Genomic DNA, 17,232 nt, shown 5'->3' with positions numbered 1-17,232 from the left:
CCTCAACACATGCAGTACGTGGCACAATATTGTGTGACCACAATAGAGAGAATCTGTACAGCACCCATGCATGCAGGAATTTCCCCAAATTCAATTAGCTTATCAACACTGCACACACAAGACTTATACAGATTTAAATAGGGCTGGGGCTTAGCATTAAATATTCCAGAATAATAATTTTTTGAATAATAGGCAGTCTTTTTTACAATTTGAATAATAGGCACTGTGAAAATGTTCATAGTTTACTGATATTCATTGAATTGCACATGCACAGTAGCTCAGAACACGCCCACATTTTACATGGCAGTAAATTAATTGTAGTCCAATCAATGTTGAAACTACATTTTTGGGACTATTTCGCTGCTGTGTATGTTGAATAATAGGTGCGAATAATAATAGGTGAATATTAATTTTGGCACAGGCCTACTTAGCGTGTAGGGGAAACACTAAGTACGTGTGATGTACAAATTTCTTTGAAAATTTGGTCTGTGAATATTTTTTGCAATCTGTTTTTAGTATGGCTTCACTCCTCTCGAGATAGCTTCTCAAGAAGGCCATCTAAGTGTTGTAGAACTACTGGTTTCTGTAGGGGCTCAAGTCAACTGTCAAGACAATGTGAGTTATATTTGCAATAATTATTATGGTCAAAATTGTTGTGTTGTTATGAATATTAAGGCAGAGCTCTTTTTTGGTTGGTGTGACCCAGACAGTGTGTTATATCGAATGGCCTATATTTTCAATACAAAATTTACAATTGCCAGGGAGGCTCGGCCCCCCGTGCCCCCCCTCTATATGAGCCCTGAATTTAGTTGACGATCATGTTGCATGGTATTATTGATCTCGTGCGTAATACTGAGACGCACTGACTATCAAGCTAAAACAGGGTATTTTTTATTTCGGCGACCGTCACCTTGATTTGCTCAAATTTAATCGCCAAATTTACCCGCTACACAAGTATTAGATAGTAATCTGATAAATAAACTTAAAAACTAGCTCCATTATAAGCGAATCTGAACCAAACGATGTTCCTGGTCATTACGAATTTTGTATTATGAATAATAAGAAATGAAATTCAGAATTTATATCTCTAGTGCCAATCTGAGTGCTGATGAAGAACCAGGAAGTAACTGAAAGCTAGTTAGACATCAGACATTCAATGTCAATCGAATCATCCATATTTATGCCTTGGTGCGCATGCGCAAGCGAGTAGTGTGTTTGTGTGTCTGTGTGGACTGCTATACAGCTGCTCAAGGATCAATGAAGTGCAAGTAAGATTTTCTATAGGCTTCTAGTCATGGAATTTAATTCGTAGATTTGTAAAATAATGCTTCGTTCTCGAGTTATGCCTAGTTTTGCGTACTTGGAATGCCATTGCAGCTTTTTCAGAAGAGTGCGTATAGCAAAACTTGTTCAACGAGTGTTACTGCTCTGCACTAAAACGCTATACAGTAGAACCTCGCTAATCCGGACCCCTTTAATCCGAAACCTCGCAAATCCGGACAAAGTGGCAAACTGAAAAAGAGGAGAGGCTGTCAGTAGAATGGATTACTGCGCATGCGCAACGTAAATTGCTTAGCTGAATCAGCAATAATTTTATTGACGAACTAATGGCCACTGCAAAGAAAACGAAGAGAGAGCTCACAAGACTCACTGTATTGGAGAGATAAAGACTATTTTCTAGCTATATAGCAGCTTCCCTTCGAATGTCATAATACATGTACAAATCAATTAATGACATCTGTTAATCGGGAAATTTCATGTATTCGGATGGGGTCTGGTCCCGCTCTATTCGGGATTAGCGAGGTTCTACTGTATAGCTATTGTGAGAATGATGCAGTTATCAATGAACTTTTTGCATCAATCGTTTTTAACAACAATTTTAACCATGGTCGATCATTTACCCACTCCTAGAGTTTCCTTGTGATTCTGGATTCTGCCTGCATGCGCATGCAGCAAAATTAATTAATGCATCATGATAATTATTATAATGTGTGTATAGTAGCAGCTTCGGCACCTCCACCGAGGCATCAGCACCCGCAGTGCTTTCATATCGATAGTTTTTGTTTATTATCTCTAGCTAGTTTGGCCATGCCCTCCCTAAACCTTCATATAAAGTTAGGTGGGCGCATTTTTGCAAAGGCACGGTATACATAATGGTATGAGCACCCGAATACTGACCGTGATAATCTTGGTACACTCCATTTTCAGGATGGTTTCACTCCTCTCATGGCAGCTGCTCAAGAAGGCCATCTCAGTATTGTGGAACTACTGGTTTCTGAGGGGGCTCAAGTCAACAGTCAGAATAAAGTAAGCAATGAGTTTGTGCATACATGTAGTTTAAAATAATTACGTGGAGAAAATGTATCGGTGATGTACAGCTATAATTATAAAACTATATAGACACGATAAATTATTGTCTAAGTTTGCCTCTTTAATTCAGTGACTATTCAAATTCAGTTGGTGTGTTACTATATATAGTTTAGCCTCGTTTTTAATTGGAAGATAAAAATTGACTTTCCTTCTGTTGGAACTGCACTAAAACGCTATACAGTAGAACCTCGCTAATTCGGACCCCTTTAATCCGAAATCTCGCAAATCCGGACAAAGTGGCAAACTGAAAAAGAGGAGAGGCTGTCAGTAGAATGGATTACTGCGCATGCGCAACGTAAATTGCTTAGCTGAATCAGCAATAATTTTATTGATGAACTGCTCAAGACAATGGCCACTGCAAAGAAAACGAAGAGAGAGCTCACAAGACTCACTGTATTGGAGAGATAAAAACTATTCTAGCTATAGCAGCTTCCCTTCTAATACATGTACAAAAGTGTCTTCGTTAATGATATTCATAATCAATTAATGACATCTGTTAATCCGGAAATTTCATGTATTCAGATGGGATCTGGTCCCGCTCTATTCGGAATTAGCGAGGTTCTACTGTATAGCTATTGTGAGAATGATGCAGTTATCAATGAACTTTTTGCATCAATCGTTTTTAACAACAATTTTAATCACGGTCGATCATTACCCACTCCTAGAGTTTCCTTGTGATCCTGGATTCTGCCTGCATGCGCATGCAGTAAAATTAATTAATGCATTATGATAATTATTATAATGTGTGAATAGTAGCAGCTTCGGCACCTCCACCGAGGCATCAGCACCCGCAGTGCTTTCATACCGATAGTTTTTGTTTATTATCACTAGCTAGTTTGGCCATGCCCTCCCCAAACCTTCATATAAAGTTAGGTGGGCGCATTTTTGCAAAGGCACGGTATACATAATGGTATGAGCACCCGAATACTGACCGTGATAATCTTGGTAAACTCCATTTTCAGGATGGTTTCACTCCTCTCATGGCAGCTGCTCAAGAAGGCCATCTCAGCATTGTGGAACTATTGGTTTCTGAGGGGGCTCAAGTTAACAGTCAGAATAAAGTAAGCAATGAGTTTGAATATTGAGAGATTTCGTGGGTAATATTTTCGTGGTAGCTGCTTGCACTGCATGTAAAGGTAGGCAATGCCGCTTCATTCGTGGTCAGACCTCTAACCACGAAAACCACGAATATTTTGCCCCACGAAAATTACCCGCTATACGGTATATAATTCCCTCTCCCATGCAGACATGTTTGGTACAAGATCTTGTAATCTATGTTTGATTTGTGCAGGCTAGACTGCCATAAATACGGTGGCCCTGAGGTACGCACATAGTAGCTCGAGGCTACGCTACGTCAATTCCAATTCCCTATAAGTATTTGTTTATTCCTGAAAGGCTATAATGCATTGGGATAGAGCAAAGCTTTTCCCAGATGAAGCTCATCAAAACATGGAAGTCTGAGCGACATCTAGCTTAATGAAAATCGCTCTAAATTCGATGCTTCCTGGCCCCCCCCGCCCATGCCCAACCGGAAAAAAGCAATGCATGCATGGAAAGAACAAACTATTTACATTTTAATGTTTTCTTGTCCCTTTCATTGCGTCTTTAGTACGCTTCCTGTAGATTATTTTTCTACCGTATAGCGGGTATAATTATTTCGAAGGTATAAATGTTCGCGGATTGAGCCTGTACCGCGAAATTTATACCCACGAAAATGTATCTTATTGAATAGTAGGCGTGTTTAGTATTATTGACCACACCTATCGACAATAAGAGGAAAGAAAAAAGGAATCAAGAGACAAGGACGCCGGTATAGCCAGCTAGCTTGCTCTAAGTCTACGCCCAGATTGTTTTGTACTGGTGGTATCCCCTGACCATGGCCTGCACAGCAAACATTCTGCTAGAGGTGGAGGACATAGTGCCTCACCGATTGTATTAGGCTAGGCCTGGATTCGAGGCTAACGGTGTGGAGGTATACAGCTGCATGTTGATGTGCGCATACGCCAAAAGGCTGGAACTCAGACCACCACGAAAATAAACTCCGCGAAATCCTTTGTAGAGGTCCATCCGTGAAAATTTATACCCTCGAAATAATTATACCCGCTATACGGTATGTAATCAGCTAGGTTAGTTGTATCATATAGGGAGGGATTGGAAAAACGGTAGTGGCCTCGGAAATCATTTGCGCCTCGATCACTTTTTTGTCTTTTTTTCTTGTCTCAAATGAAGAATGTGCTCTATCTTTAAAAATCATGAGCGATCATTTCCCACTCTCCACTCTTCAAAATTCCCTGTGATTAATAGCCAGATGCAAAATTGTTTATCATGCGTGTCATTCAGCTTTATGTTGTGTAGCTTGCCGCGGTGCTTCTTCAGTAAGTTTAGCTAATTGTGAGAGTACACACATTCATGCACACATAATCCTTACCTTCACTTGATAAACAACTAATACTTTCGGGGTAATCACAAAGCATTAGGGAATTTGTGTAATTTCTATCACGCTTTGCATATTGGATCTACCAGCTGCTAATTTTCTTTGGCATGGGGCGATACCACACCAACAAGCAGACCAAAGTATTATGACCTACATGCACATTAGTCTCTCAGAGAAAAAGGGATAAAATAAATGAACGATACAAGATAGTTACAACGGTTAATCAGGGAGACTCTCCCTTGCCCCCAAGTGTCGATTAGGTCCATAACATACCATGTGCAGGCATGCGTACTCCTAGTATAATAGCCAGAGGCAAGTTATCATTTGCATGCGCAGTCACCTGGGCAATAAAAACCTCAACCTTGAAAAACTCAACAGAAAGTGTCAAACGACTGCTAAAGTGAATTCGATGCTTCCTTTTTTTTTATTGTATCTTCTTGTCACTTTCACTAAGCATTTCATTCCATCTTTTGCGACCTCCTGTGAATTTTTTTCACTTCCTCTAGAATAATGCCGTCCACTTTCTGTGGAATACGCGCCTACTTCCAGTAAAATAAGTGCGCTTAATTAAAATGTCGTAGGGAACAGACAAGAAAACGGTAACAACCAGCAACCCGTTTGAAGGCTAAATAGCGTGTGCTTGCTTTTTATCATACTTAGCAGGGCTTTATTGCCCAAGTGATAATCGATAGATGGACATTATTGGCATAACTGCAGATATCTCAGCATCTCCTCAGCATCTTGGATTGAACAGCAGATTGTTCGAAAAGAGGCATATCTGGATTCATGATGTCTGTATTCCTCTGCCTGTGTTGTTCTAAGCATGCCTGTGTGGTCTCTGGAGTCTCTGTAATGAACATTTAATAATGTTTGGCCACTTTCTGCTATTTGTTGTAGGCGTGCTTGCATGTCTGGCCTCTGTATATAATGAACACTAATGCTTAATAATGTTTGGGTGACTCTATTGGCATCTATTTCTGCCTGTTGAGTTTCTACAACAAGCAAATGCTTATGGTAGCAGAACCCTCTGACTTGGTTACCTTCACTCCTTCTTTCTCTGCGTCTAGCAAGTCTAATTTCCCTTTTTTCAGCTGTTTTTGGGATCTTGCGTGTCGCTCTCGCTCCCTCCTTCTTGCTAATCTTTCTTGTTTCGTTGTTGCTAGACTATTCTCTTCTATCGACTCAAGTAGAAATTGGTAAGGATCACCAGTCCCAAAAGCAAATATCGTATGGCGGTCCATGCTGGTCTGCTGGTCCACGACATACATACATACACCACCCGGACCACGTGCATGACTAACTAAGGGACTCGCTTCGCTCACCCCAATAATAATGAGTTCTTTCGAAGCTAAACTGCTATTCTTCTATTACATTCCACAATACTAATAAACCATAATAACCCTAACACTGACACCACAGTTCCTAAGAATGCACCAGATGTGATATACAACAGTCTAAATACAAAAATGTCCGAGGAGGGCATGCCCCCAGACCCCCCCCCCCTAGATGGTCGTACATGATTAAAAGCCTCGCCCTCCCCCCCCATTTTTCTGAAATGTTGATTTTGCCCTAGCTCCCCTATCAATTTGTTTTGTATGAAGGCCTGCCTAGTGTATCAGAAGAGTATCAGACAGTCTGCACCGATGCATCAAAGCATCAGAAAACATGAACATTAAGAGACTGATAAACACTGCATTCTATTATTAATAATTATTACGTATAGAGCAGTGGTCTTTGTTGAGAGGTAGTATATCAAAAAGGGATGTCAGTACTCTCTACAAGCCATAACAAGTCTGGTCCCAAGTCCTTTAAATGCATGCCATATCTTCGATCACACAAGACAGAGAAAAATACTTGTGTTCCACTTTCTAATACCTATAACCTGTGTCTTAGAGCACTTCAAACTAGATTACCATATATACAGTAAGAGCAACAGAGGTACTGGACTTTGGACAAACATTCCATGTTGCTGCCACTATTTCACTGCATTATGAGCTGGGAAATACGCTTTGTTCCATGCAGTTATAATTAATTCTGTGAAACCTATTATGTCAGAGATAGGTACACTTACAATTTGGTGTTTTTTCACACAAATCAAGCTGAAAGAAGAATGCTAACATAGCAGCTGTAGCTATAGTATTGGGTGTATGTATGTGCATGATGCCTGATCGCTTTGCTTTTAGGCCCCCTACGAGAAAACTATAAGCAGATATAAGGATCGAGCAGTGTGTACTTTTTTAGGCGCAACAAGCCTCCAACCATGCAGAAGGTGTGACGTCACACACTGCATTTACCTAGCATTACGTGGGGCGTTGCCTATCCCTCTCTTTCGTGTATTTATGGTTATACAGAGAGGTGGCCGTTCTTGAAAAGATAAAAGTATTTGTAGTTTTAATCCGAACCTAAGTTCCTGACCGGTATATATGCTAGGATTGGCCGAGGAAAACACAAAACAGCTTGAAAACAAGCTATAATGCTATAAATGGCTGGCTTGTATGTGTATAGCGATTGGAGCAAAATTGGCTTTATTTACTCTCTTGACTAAAAGGCACCAGCTCACCATGAAACAACACTGCAGTGCCTACTAACTATTAGTATGTATGTACAAAGGAACCTCCATAAAACCACAGATAAACGAATAGGCAATGCCCAGCACTTCCGTTGGATGAGGCTAGTTGCGTTTAAGGAGCAAAATTGGGCGTGTGTACTCAAAATGGATCCATAAAGATTGCCCCTCTGAGAAAATTGAGCAGCTAGTGTGTACATCCTTGAGTGCAACAAGCCTCCAACCATGCAGAGGGTGTGACGTCACACACTGCATTTACCTAGCATAACGTGAGGCGTTGCTATCCCTCGTTTATCTATGAATGGTTAGCCCCATGAGAATCAGCTCTGTTACTGCACACAAGTAACAATTATACTCACTACAACACGTTCTTAAAATCCTACGTGGCGTCACTATAATTATAGCACTCAAAATAAAGCAACCTGAGACAATTTCCTACAAATAATGTTCCGTTATTCTAATATTATTCATGTCTATCGGAGGTGGTCGTTAATGGAGGTTCCACCACATATTAATTTGATGAAATGATGCTGTAATGATCATAATTATACGTATATACAATCTATAAATAGGACGGAGAGACAGCTTTCTGGGCAGCCAGCTTCAATGGACGGACAGATGTTGCTCACCATTTGATCGCTGCTGGAGCCATTGTTGACCTACCAAACACGGTGGGTTCATATCAGCTGTATGTCATAATTATAGAAAGTGTCACTGGAACACTGTCTAATCATCCTGGTACCCCTTTTTCAGAATGGTGTCACTGACTTATCTCTTGTAGCTTACACATTTTACGTAATATGTACATGTCCCATACAGCCAGAAAGCTAGCTAACATGCATACATGTACGTAATTATAATTATATGCATTCAAAGTAACACCAGGAGTACATGAATACTACTGAATATTCATGTACTCCTGGTAACACAAGTAGTGCAAACATAATTATACGTTGGAAGTAACGTTATCAATTGCGAGTTGCTTACGTGCAATTGACAGGATGTCACGTTACTTTGTGCACAGTTTTTTTCATCAGGACAGCACATTTCAACTTAATTCTTCACTTCTATATACTAATTTGCCCAACATTTATTTATTAAGTTGGCCATGTACACCTCCTCCCTCCCCGCTGTTGGCTCTATAATTTATTATTATTTAGTTGTTACCAGTCTTAATACGTATAATTATACCACACTTACGTCACCACTCATTGGTCAACAGCTAATTTTGTATATACAGAAATAACATACAGCCCCCCAGGCATGCACAGTTTTCAAGTTTTTTTTTTAGTTTTTTGGAAAGTAGCAAGAGAAAGGAGCCATGCTTGATGGTACTAAGACTTCAAAGCGACAGCAGAAACACGGAAGCTGCTCTCCAACAAGATGGCTAAGCCATGGGTCGGTCCATGGGCATAGTTTAGACACAAGAAGAGCTTGCAACTCCAGTAAAGGACGTCGAATGGCCAACTCTTGGACCAAGGAGGCTCTTGAGTATCTGTAGGTGTCAACGTGTTGCTCAACTAGCTCTTTGATGGCTGCAAAATCTGGCTTGCTCGTTTTGCAGTCTGCATCGTGGGTTGAATTGTTGCTAGTGGGAGGTCCTTTTATAGTGCTGCCAGATATACCACACCTATACTCGGAGGGTATATGCATCCATAATATCCTCCACTACCTGTCAGTACCATGGTTAATAATATCTTATACTTATAGTCAGTCACGCTTAGTTCAATTTTTAAAATGACTATGTTGTATCCCTGCATTCAAATGTCATACCACAAGAATAGCAATTAGAATTCAGTTGTGCAGTCATTTTCTAGATTAGATCTTTCCATGCAAAGATATAAGTGAAAATTGTAAATTGCTAAAAGCTACAGTGGTTCCAGTCCTAGATAAAGAACTGCTATTATAATAACAGCTTCCCCTTTTCTTACAGAATGGTACCACTCCTCTCATGGCAGCTGCTCAAGAAGGCCATCTCAGTGTTGTGTTGGCTCTGCTTTTTGTGGGGGCTCAAGTCAACAGTCAGGACAATGTGAGTGTTGGTATTTTGGCATATTTGCATATTGCGTATAATCATAATTATCGTTCACTCTGTCCCTCTGTCTGTATAATTGCCAATACACTGCACTGGTTAACAGGAAGGTGCTACTGCTCTCTACTGTGCTAGTCGTAAAGGACATCTTAAGATAGTGCAGCAACTCCTTGACAGTGGAGCAGATGTTCATATACAAGAACAAGTAAGTGCTCTAGACACTTTGGAGTGTCCTTTAGTTTGTGATAACCATATACAGCAGCCATCCTCTCTGATTTCATATGCTAGACACAATGTTGTCTCGTTAATAAAAAAAATATCTGAGTTTGTCCATATGCACTTTATATTCAAATTCTGTTGTTGAGAGTATAAATTCACCGTCAAACAACACCGCTGTGCCTAACAAGTGCATATTTGTCACACTCTGCATGTGTCAGTGAGATGATACGTGATCGCATTACAACGTATACATATACTATTATAGGACGGAGAGACTGCTCTCTGGACAGCCAGCTTCAAGGGACACAAAGATATCGCTCACCATTTGATCACTGCTGGAGCCATTGTTGACCTGCCAAACACAGTGGGTTGATTTCGTGCAGTGTTTCCCCCAGTGTAAAGTTCAAACAGGGTGGCCAGACTATGGCTAGGGAGAGAGGGCAGTAGATAAAATTCCTGCTATGTTTGTTATTGTTAGCCTCCTTGGCAGGCCCTCCTTTTTCTGTTATTAAGAGGAGAATTGGAGAACAAATAATTTAGAAGGAAGCGACAAAGAAAAAGAAGAACCTGCCTTGATAAGTCGCGTGATCCCTCACTGACTCCCCCACTGACGTATAGACAACATTTTATGAGTGCGGGCGAGAGTACACCGCAATAACTCTCCTCCCACACAGTACTTAGAGCGAATTTATCATAATTTTATGATCTAAGTATAAAGTAGACTTCATGAAACCTTTGTCAGCAGTAGTGGAGTATGAAAGACTAGAGTGGACTATATACCTATACTGCTGTAATAATATCTATTCTGTAGTCAAGTGGGGTCCGTTCTGAACTCAGAAAAGTTTTTTCCCTGAAATCTGGTTGAGTAATTAAAGGTACAGTGCAAAATGGAACCTCCATTAGCGAACCACCTCCCAAGAGCAACCACACGCTATATAATAACCAAGAGCACATGTCCGGATTGAACAATGACTTCAATATGTAAAGCAACCTTTCAGGAGCGGCCACCTCCGTATAACGAGCAGCTTTCTAGTCCCCTGATCAGCTTTAGCAATGGAAAATAACCTCCCAGAATGGACAGCCACACTCAGAATTAGCAGAAAATTATTGTTGAGATAATTTATATAGCATTATTTTGCACAATCGTGAAAACCTAGCTGTTGCTTGTCTCTACAGCCTTTTCAAAGTTTGTATGAGAGGTGGCCGCTCCCAAGAGAGGTTGCTTTACATTGAAGTCATTTTAGTCTGGACCTGAGCTCTTGGCCGTTATATAGCGTGTTGTTGCTCTTCGGAGGTGGTCGTTAATAGAGGTTCCACTGTACTTCACTTTGACAATCATGTACCGTACAGCAGGAAATTTTCGTGAGGTGCAAAATTTCGCGTTTTTCGAGGGTAGACAGAAGATGCGAAAATTATAACTGCATGCAATATAATTAAACTCCCACGCAGCGGTATTTCACATATAAAGTTATTGGTGGGTGTGGTTTCCTGGCATAGAAACGCGAATATAATTATTAGAACTCATAAAACATTTCTGCTGAGCGAAAATGTCCCGCTATACGGTACTTCACTCAGACAATCATGTAGCAAATATGATAATTGGCTATAGAGATTCATGGTTGCTATGATATAATAATATTATGCTTATGTGCACTGTTTAGGAGGTTTCTACGTGATGTAGAAGCCCAAAGTAAACAGTGTCTAACTATTATTTACTGTAGGTAATAGGTAATTAAGCCCTCGTCTACGATGTCTCCAGACTTGATTCTAGTGTACTTTATGTGAAAGTCAGCAATATGCGTAGGCATGCTGTAGCTTTTGGCCTTGCCAGGCTCCGCCCTGCTAGTGACTGCCCACCTTCACTTGTCTACCGTCACGCAGCTTAGCAAGGCATGCAGGCTCTCCTTTTTCTTTGTCTCTTCCTTCTTTCTTTATTAATCCCTTAGAAAGTGAACAGAAAAAAGAGGGCCTGCGAAGGAGGGCTATTTATTTGGCATGCACACAGCTTGACTTCTCAATGTCCTCAACACATGCAGTACGTGGCACAATATTGTGTGACCACAATAGAGAGAATCTGTACAGTGCCCATGCATGCAGGAATTTCCCCAAATTCAATTAGCTTATCAACACTGCACACACAAGACTTACATGTATACAGATTCAAATAGGGCTGGGCTTAGCGTTAGGCCTTGCCAAAGTAATATTCCAGAATAATTTTTTGAATAATAGGCAGTCTTTTGAATAATAGGCACTGTGAAAATAGTTTAATGATATTCATTGAATTGCACATGCGCAGTAGCTCACAACACGCCCACATTTTACACGGCAGTAAATTAATTGTAGTCCAATCATGCAATGTTGAACTACATTTTTGGTACTATTTCGCTGCTGTGTATGTTGAATAATAGGTGTTAATTATTAATAGGTGCGAATAATAGGTAAAAAATTTGAATGTTTGGCACAGGCCTACTTAGCGTGTGGGGGAAACACTAAGTACGTGTGATGTACAAATTTGTATTGAAAATTTGTCTGTGAATATTTTTTCCAATCTGTTTTCAGTATGGCTTCACTCCTCTCGAGATAGCTTCTCAAGAAGGCCATCTAAGTGTTGTAGAACTACTGGTTTCTGTAGGGGCTCAAGTCAACTGTCAGGACAATGTGAGTTATATTTGCAATTGCCTCTACGTAGCTTCTTAAATTCAAAATAAAAATAAAAAAAATTGGCTGCCTTGAGAAATAAGGTTTGCACATGTTAATGTAAGTGTGTGAACACGTTTTCATTCGCTACAATCATGTATAATTATTATTTTAGGTTGGAGGTACTCCATTGATGTACGCTACAATGAATGATCACTCCTCCATTGTTGAGCTACTCCTCTCAAAGGGAGCTGATCAATCTCAAATATGAGGTCAGTGTGATGGTCAGAACTACATTGTTTATAATTAGTTACACCAAAGATAAGTACACTTTCTCACGTTTCCGACTTTTCACTATAGTAAAAGGTTTTGTTTGTGGCATACCGTGAAATTTTCACTGTTTTCATGGGTTAGCAATCCTAATCGAAAATATTTTGTTAATTAGCTACAAGATGGAAGGCATGGTCTGGGAGTAGCCCTGAGATTACTATAGTCCTGAGATTACTATTCATTCAACATTGCTCTTTCATTCCCAATAATTATATTATATTCAAGCCTGTTTTGTGGCTTGAATAATATAATTGAATAATATAATTTGGTCACAATAAAATTAATGTGTCCTCTAGATCTCGTTTTTTCTTAACTATATAACAGCTAGTGGATTGCAACCTCTTTCTTGTCAGATTATTTTTATGCTTAAGGAACTTTATATAAATCTTGCTATAACAATGATATATCTCTTTAGAGCCACTCTGCGCATGAAAAATACATACGAAGTTTACACAATAATATTATTCAAGATGCTGCTGCTGCCTGTATAAAAATGTTATTAGTAGTAAGCAGTCAACCCACGGACGGAATTGATTCAACCATTCCTTTAAAATTTCGCACTTTTTACAGTAGTATAATTTGAGGAGAAGTGCTATAGATTTTACATCTCAAATCCCAGTTTTCTTTTCTGCAGGACGGGGTACAGTATGCTGTGTTGAGCTGAAAATGGGCACATGTTTCAATTGTGGAATTTTTATTATTGTGTTGTGCTGTTAATTTTACCACTTTTTTGTCCATGCACATGTACGTTTGCGTGGTCACTTGTATTATAGTTATTGTTTTAGACTTAATTACTGTGCACGTGGTTATAATTAGTTGTTTAGTTACCATGGTTTTTGTTAAGGAATGTTTATTAGTCTTTAGAGTTTCCTGGAGCAGAGTCTCCCTCAAAAGTTTTTGTTCTGAAGTTATAGTTATTTGTTGTAAACTAGTACCAGACTATACCCTGCATGCATGATCAGTTTTGTCAGTTGTTCTCTATTGTTGTATGAAGTTCTATTTACCGCTGCTTGTTCAAACACTCTTGCCAAAAACTTATCCTCTTTTTTTGTAAGTATACCATTACGGAGTTCTATAGTAGTATGTCTTTCTTTATATCATTGTCCTTTAAAAGTCGTCTTAAGAAATCGGCCTCTCCTATATAGTATACGTGCAAGTACAAATCACAGTATTTATAATTATCGACAGAAAAATAATGACGATACATAACTACGGACAACCTTTAATTTGTAGCCTAGTTTGGCTATATACTAATTTTGGTTTTCCCCTATAGTATGATACCTTTTGTGCAAAGAACTTGAATATACATGACTACATAAAAAAATTGTTGAATTGTTGACTTGTAATGCAGAAATAATACACACGAAAATTAAGACTCTCGATCCACTATAATCGTTATACACCGTCGGTAATAAAGAATTTTGGGGGTGTTAGAATATATATGCATCCAGGGTCCTAAGAGGCTAAGAGTGCATAAAAGAGAATGCGTTTTTGAAGCTTAAGTACCGGTATAGCGATAGATAAACTGTGAACGTGGTTACAAATTAACGGCATTCTACATGTACATGCATGTATAATTAAATAGGGGGGTAAGTTGTCATTGAGGACATACATTCATTAAACATTGAATTGATGTAGCGGAAAACCGTTACCCTTTTTTGCAATCCTCCATGCATGCAAATAATTGTGCTATATATATACCTGATTCTAGCACATGTGGGAATGTAGACGGGCGTCGCACGGAAGGAGGGGCTTAATTTTCGCTGTTATCGTGGGTTAGTAATCATACGAAAATTAATTCATGAATGTGAACAATTAAAGGCGTGGTCTGGGAGTGCTTCCAGTTAGCAGTCAACCCACGAAATTCATTCAACGAAATGATTTAGAGGCCAATTTACAAAATTTAATTGTAAGTGCCTCAAAAATTTCGCCCTGTACAGTAGTAGAATAGAACAAGTACATTTTGCACGTGTTGAGCTTGTGAAGGGGATTAAAATCGTGTACTCACAAAACATTTTAGTTATACGTACTTTCTAATCGAAAAATGTTATATACCTGCTAATAAAAAAGTGTGCCCTGATAAAAGTATTATACCTGCTAAGTACCGTATAGCGCGAAATTTTCGAGGGGCTTAATTTTCGTGGATTTCGTGGGTTAGCAATCCTACACGAAAATTAAGTCCACGAAAATCGTTCTTTACCTGCTATAACGTGCAAGATTTAAAGGAGTGGCTTCCGGTAAGCAGTCATTCCGCGAACATTGTGCAACGAAATGGCTTTTAGAGGCCAATCCACGAAATATAAGTGCCTCGAAAATTTCGCGCTATACGGTATATCCCCATTGAGTTATGGTACTTAATGGTTGATAACGTTGTTTAGCGCACCACAGTGCAGTTATAGAAGTCATATATAATTACAACTGACCTTCAGCAGTTTTTGAATTAAGAGTATAATTTTTAGTCAATAAATGATCGGGTAGCTACATACGTAGTTACGTAGTGTCACTACGGTATTAATATGTTCCAAAGTTCATATTTGCGTGGTATGGTATATATGGAGCGTTTAGATAGGAGCGTTTAGATACTCAGGAGTAGACATACTCCAGCAATGACCCACTTGGATGGAGATTCCTTGGTCTTGAGGTTGAACGTCCATACGTAAGTAGGCCCTCTCATACGTGTCTTATATACAGGACACTGGTAACATCTTGTTTATCAATTGGGATAGCTTTAATGAAGATGACAGGCATTTTCGGTGTCAGCTCTTTCTCCTGAATCAGACTGGTTTGCGTGTCCCAACGAGCTCCCTCCATAAACAGCCCATGTACATATGAGCCTTCGCGAGGGGGGCTGCTGAAATCATCACGATTCTTTTTTGTGACGTCACATTGTAGGCACATTTTGTCTAGAGGCGACTCGTTCTTGCGAGCAATAGATTGCATAATAGCCGTGAGGAAGGACTGAGGATTGAAGAACCCGGCTAGCCAGATACATGAAGGCATGCCAAAATCTGACACCCAACTATCCAATTCGCGGATTCTTTGACCGAGATCGACGTACCAAGCAGCGAGACCATTCATCGAAGGGTAGGCTCGTTTTGTCTGAGCGTGTTCATTCTCTCACACTCTTGTAGTGCCACCAGCACATACGGTGTCTTATCCTCTGCTTTGCCATGTAAGTCAGTCATATTGAAGCTATCAGGAAGTTTCTCGAGACACTCGTCAAGTAACGACTTCACCTAAATAGTGCATACAGATTAAACCGAGAAACTGACTAGACACTATCAGGAGCGTTTCTAGAAAAGCCTGTATAGTGGGGTGCTCAGAGAAAAAAGGGGCTCATGCGAGCAAATAAATGTTGGCTATACAACCCTTAAATAGTGTGGCCACGCCTATTACTGCGTGTAATAGTATTTGTATAGTAATATTAATTGTAGCACCAAACACAAACACACAATTATACAAAGAGATTTAGTTTGCAGTTTGCAAATTCAATCTAACAAGCGATTGTTCGGTAAAATCGTTTTAAATCCCCTGATTCTAGCGCTGGACACACCACAGACTATTTTTAATGCTTGTTAGTGATAATAAAATGCATCTTGTGAGAATGACAAAAATACACAGTGCACCTCAAAACACCTTTTCCTCTCTAGTGGTACCAGAGGCACCAGCCCCGGATGAGTCCCTAGGTTGCATCTCCAACACAGTGCGGAAAAGATTCTCAGATGTGGTTGTGAGGAAACCAATCTCCGCATTGGAGTGCATGCCATAGAGGTAGGGGCTCTCGGGAGGAAGGTTTTCAGAAATGTACTTGTGGTAGCCAATGTAGTCGAGGTTGGGTGGGGTGGCAAAGCCAGGGGCCAGCAGAAGCTCACCATCAAGCTGAGAAAAAGTTTATGAGTTACGTACAAGCGTCCTAAATACTGATTAGCTCCCAGTTAAGGACCCTACCTACACCCATGCGAAAGACTTGCAGCTTTACATACACAGAAGAAAATTTAATACTTAACACCAGCACACCTGCTCAGGTTTCATGAACACTTCAAGGTATGTTTTGCAGAGTCTCCTGTCCCAATCGACGTACAGTGATGTGACCACCATACATGATCTCACCAAACAAGTAACGCAGGTCAGTCCATGGGACCTGATCATGAATTAACGACAACCAATTATGAACAAAACATCAAGTTACTCAGGCTATAGAATATTTTCATCACAAATCTTGGGTCTAGAATTGCATCATGAAACTATTATAGTGACAACCATAATAATTATGCACACCTGTTTTGAGCAGAATATGAATTGTAGATGCAGGTCACATAGCCATTACTACATGTACATTACTACATGTACACACACACCTTAGCATTGGCTTCCAAGTAGTTATACAGCACATTGACGCTAATGGTCAGATCACCAGTAGTGAAGGGGTAAGGTCTATTCCAGCCTTGGGGATCGAACGTCCTCCTCTCAATCAGTACAGCATGAAAGTATACCAGCAAGAAGAGTAGGCTCTTGAACTCATTCTCACGAGAGCACATTTCTAGGGTCTCCTATAAATATTACTACAGTAATGCTCCACCGAAGCAACATGATTTGTGCATGTCTACATTCTGCGTGGCTGTCACAACCAGCTACTATGCTTAC

The 17,232-nt window shown here is 39.9% G+C and overlaps 1 protein-coding gene and 1 pseudogene across 2 annotated transcripts in view; one reads left to right on the top strand and one right to left on the bottom strand.

The window, feature by feature from the left end:
• LOC135344349 (ankyrin repeat domain-containing protein 17-like) overlaps positions 1-13,587 on the top strand; it is an 87,237-nt gene extending 73,650 nt beyond the window's left edge. For both annotated transcript variants that reach the window (XM_064541555.1, XM_064541557.1), the window contains 10 exons: positions 517-615; positions 2,209-2,307; positions 3,333-3,431; positions 7,943-8,041; positions 9,304-9,402; positions 9,509-9,607; positions 9,887-9,985; positions 12,181-12,279; positions 12,434-12,530; positions 13,223-13,587. In XM_064541555.1, coding sequence (XP_064397625.1) covers positions 517-615; positions 2,209-2,307; positions 3,333-3,431; positions 7,943-8,041; positions 9,304-9,402; positions 9,509-9,607; positions 9,887-9,985; positions 12,181-12,279; positions 12,434-12,529 — 888 coding nt within the window. In that variant the 3' untranslated portion in view covers position 12,530; positions 13,223-13,587. The remainder of the gene's footprint in view (positions 1-516; positions 616-2,208; positions 2,308-3,332; positions 3,432-7,942; positions 8,042-9,303; positions 9,403-9,508; positions 9,608-9,886; positions 9,986-12,180; positions 12,280-12,433; positions 12,531-13,222) is intronic.
• LOC135344351 (dynein beta chain, ciliary-like) overlaps positions 1-17,232 on the bottom strand; it is a 161,637-nt pseudogene that overhangs the window by 106,359 nt on the left and 38,046 nt on the right.

This window comes from Halichondria panicea, chromosome 11, assembly GCF_963675165.1.
Source record: "Halichondria panicea chromosome 11, odHalPani1.1, whole genome shotgun sequence".
Classification (NCBI taxonomy): Eukaryota; Metazoa; Porifera; class Demospongiae; order Suberitida; family Halichondriidae; genus Halichondria; species Halichondria panicea.
The sequence above is the reverse complement of the archived record's forward strand: the minus strand, read 5'-3'. Positions and strand labels throughout refer to the sequence as shown.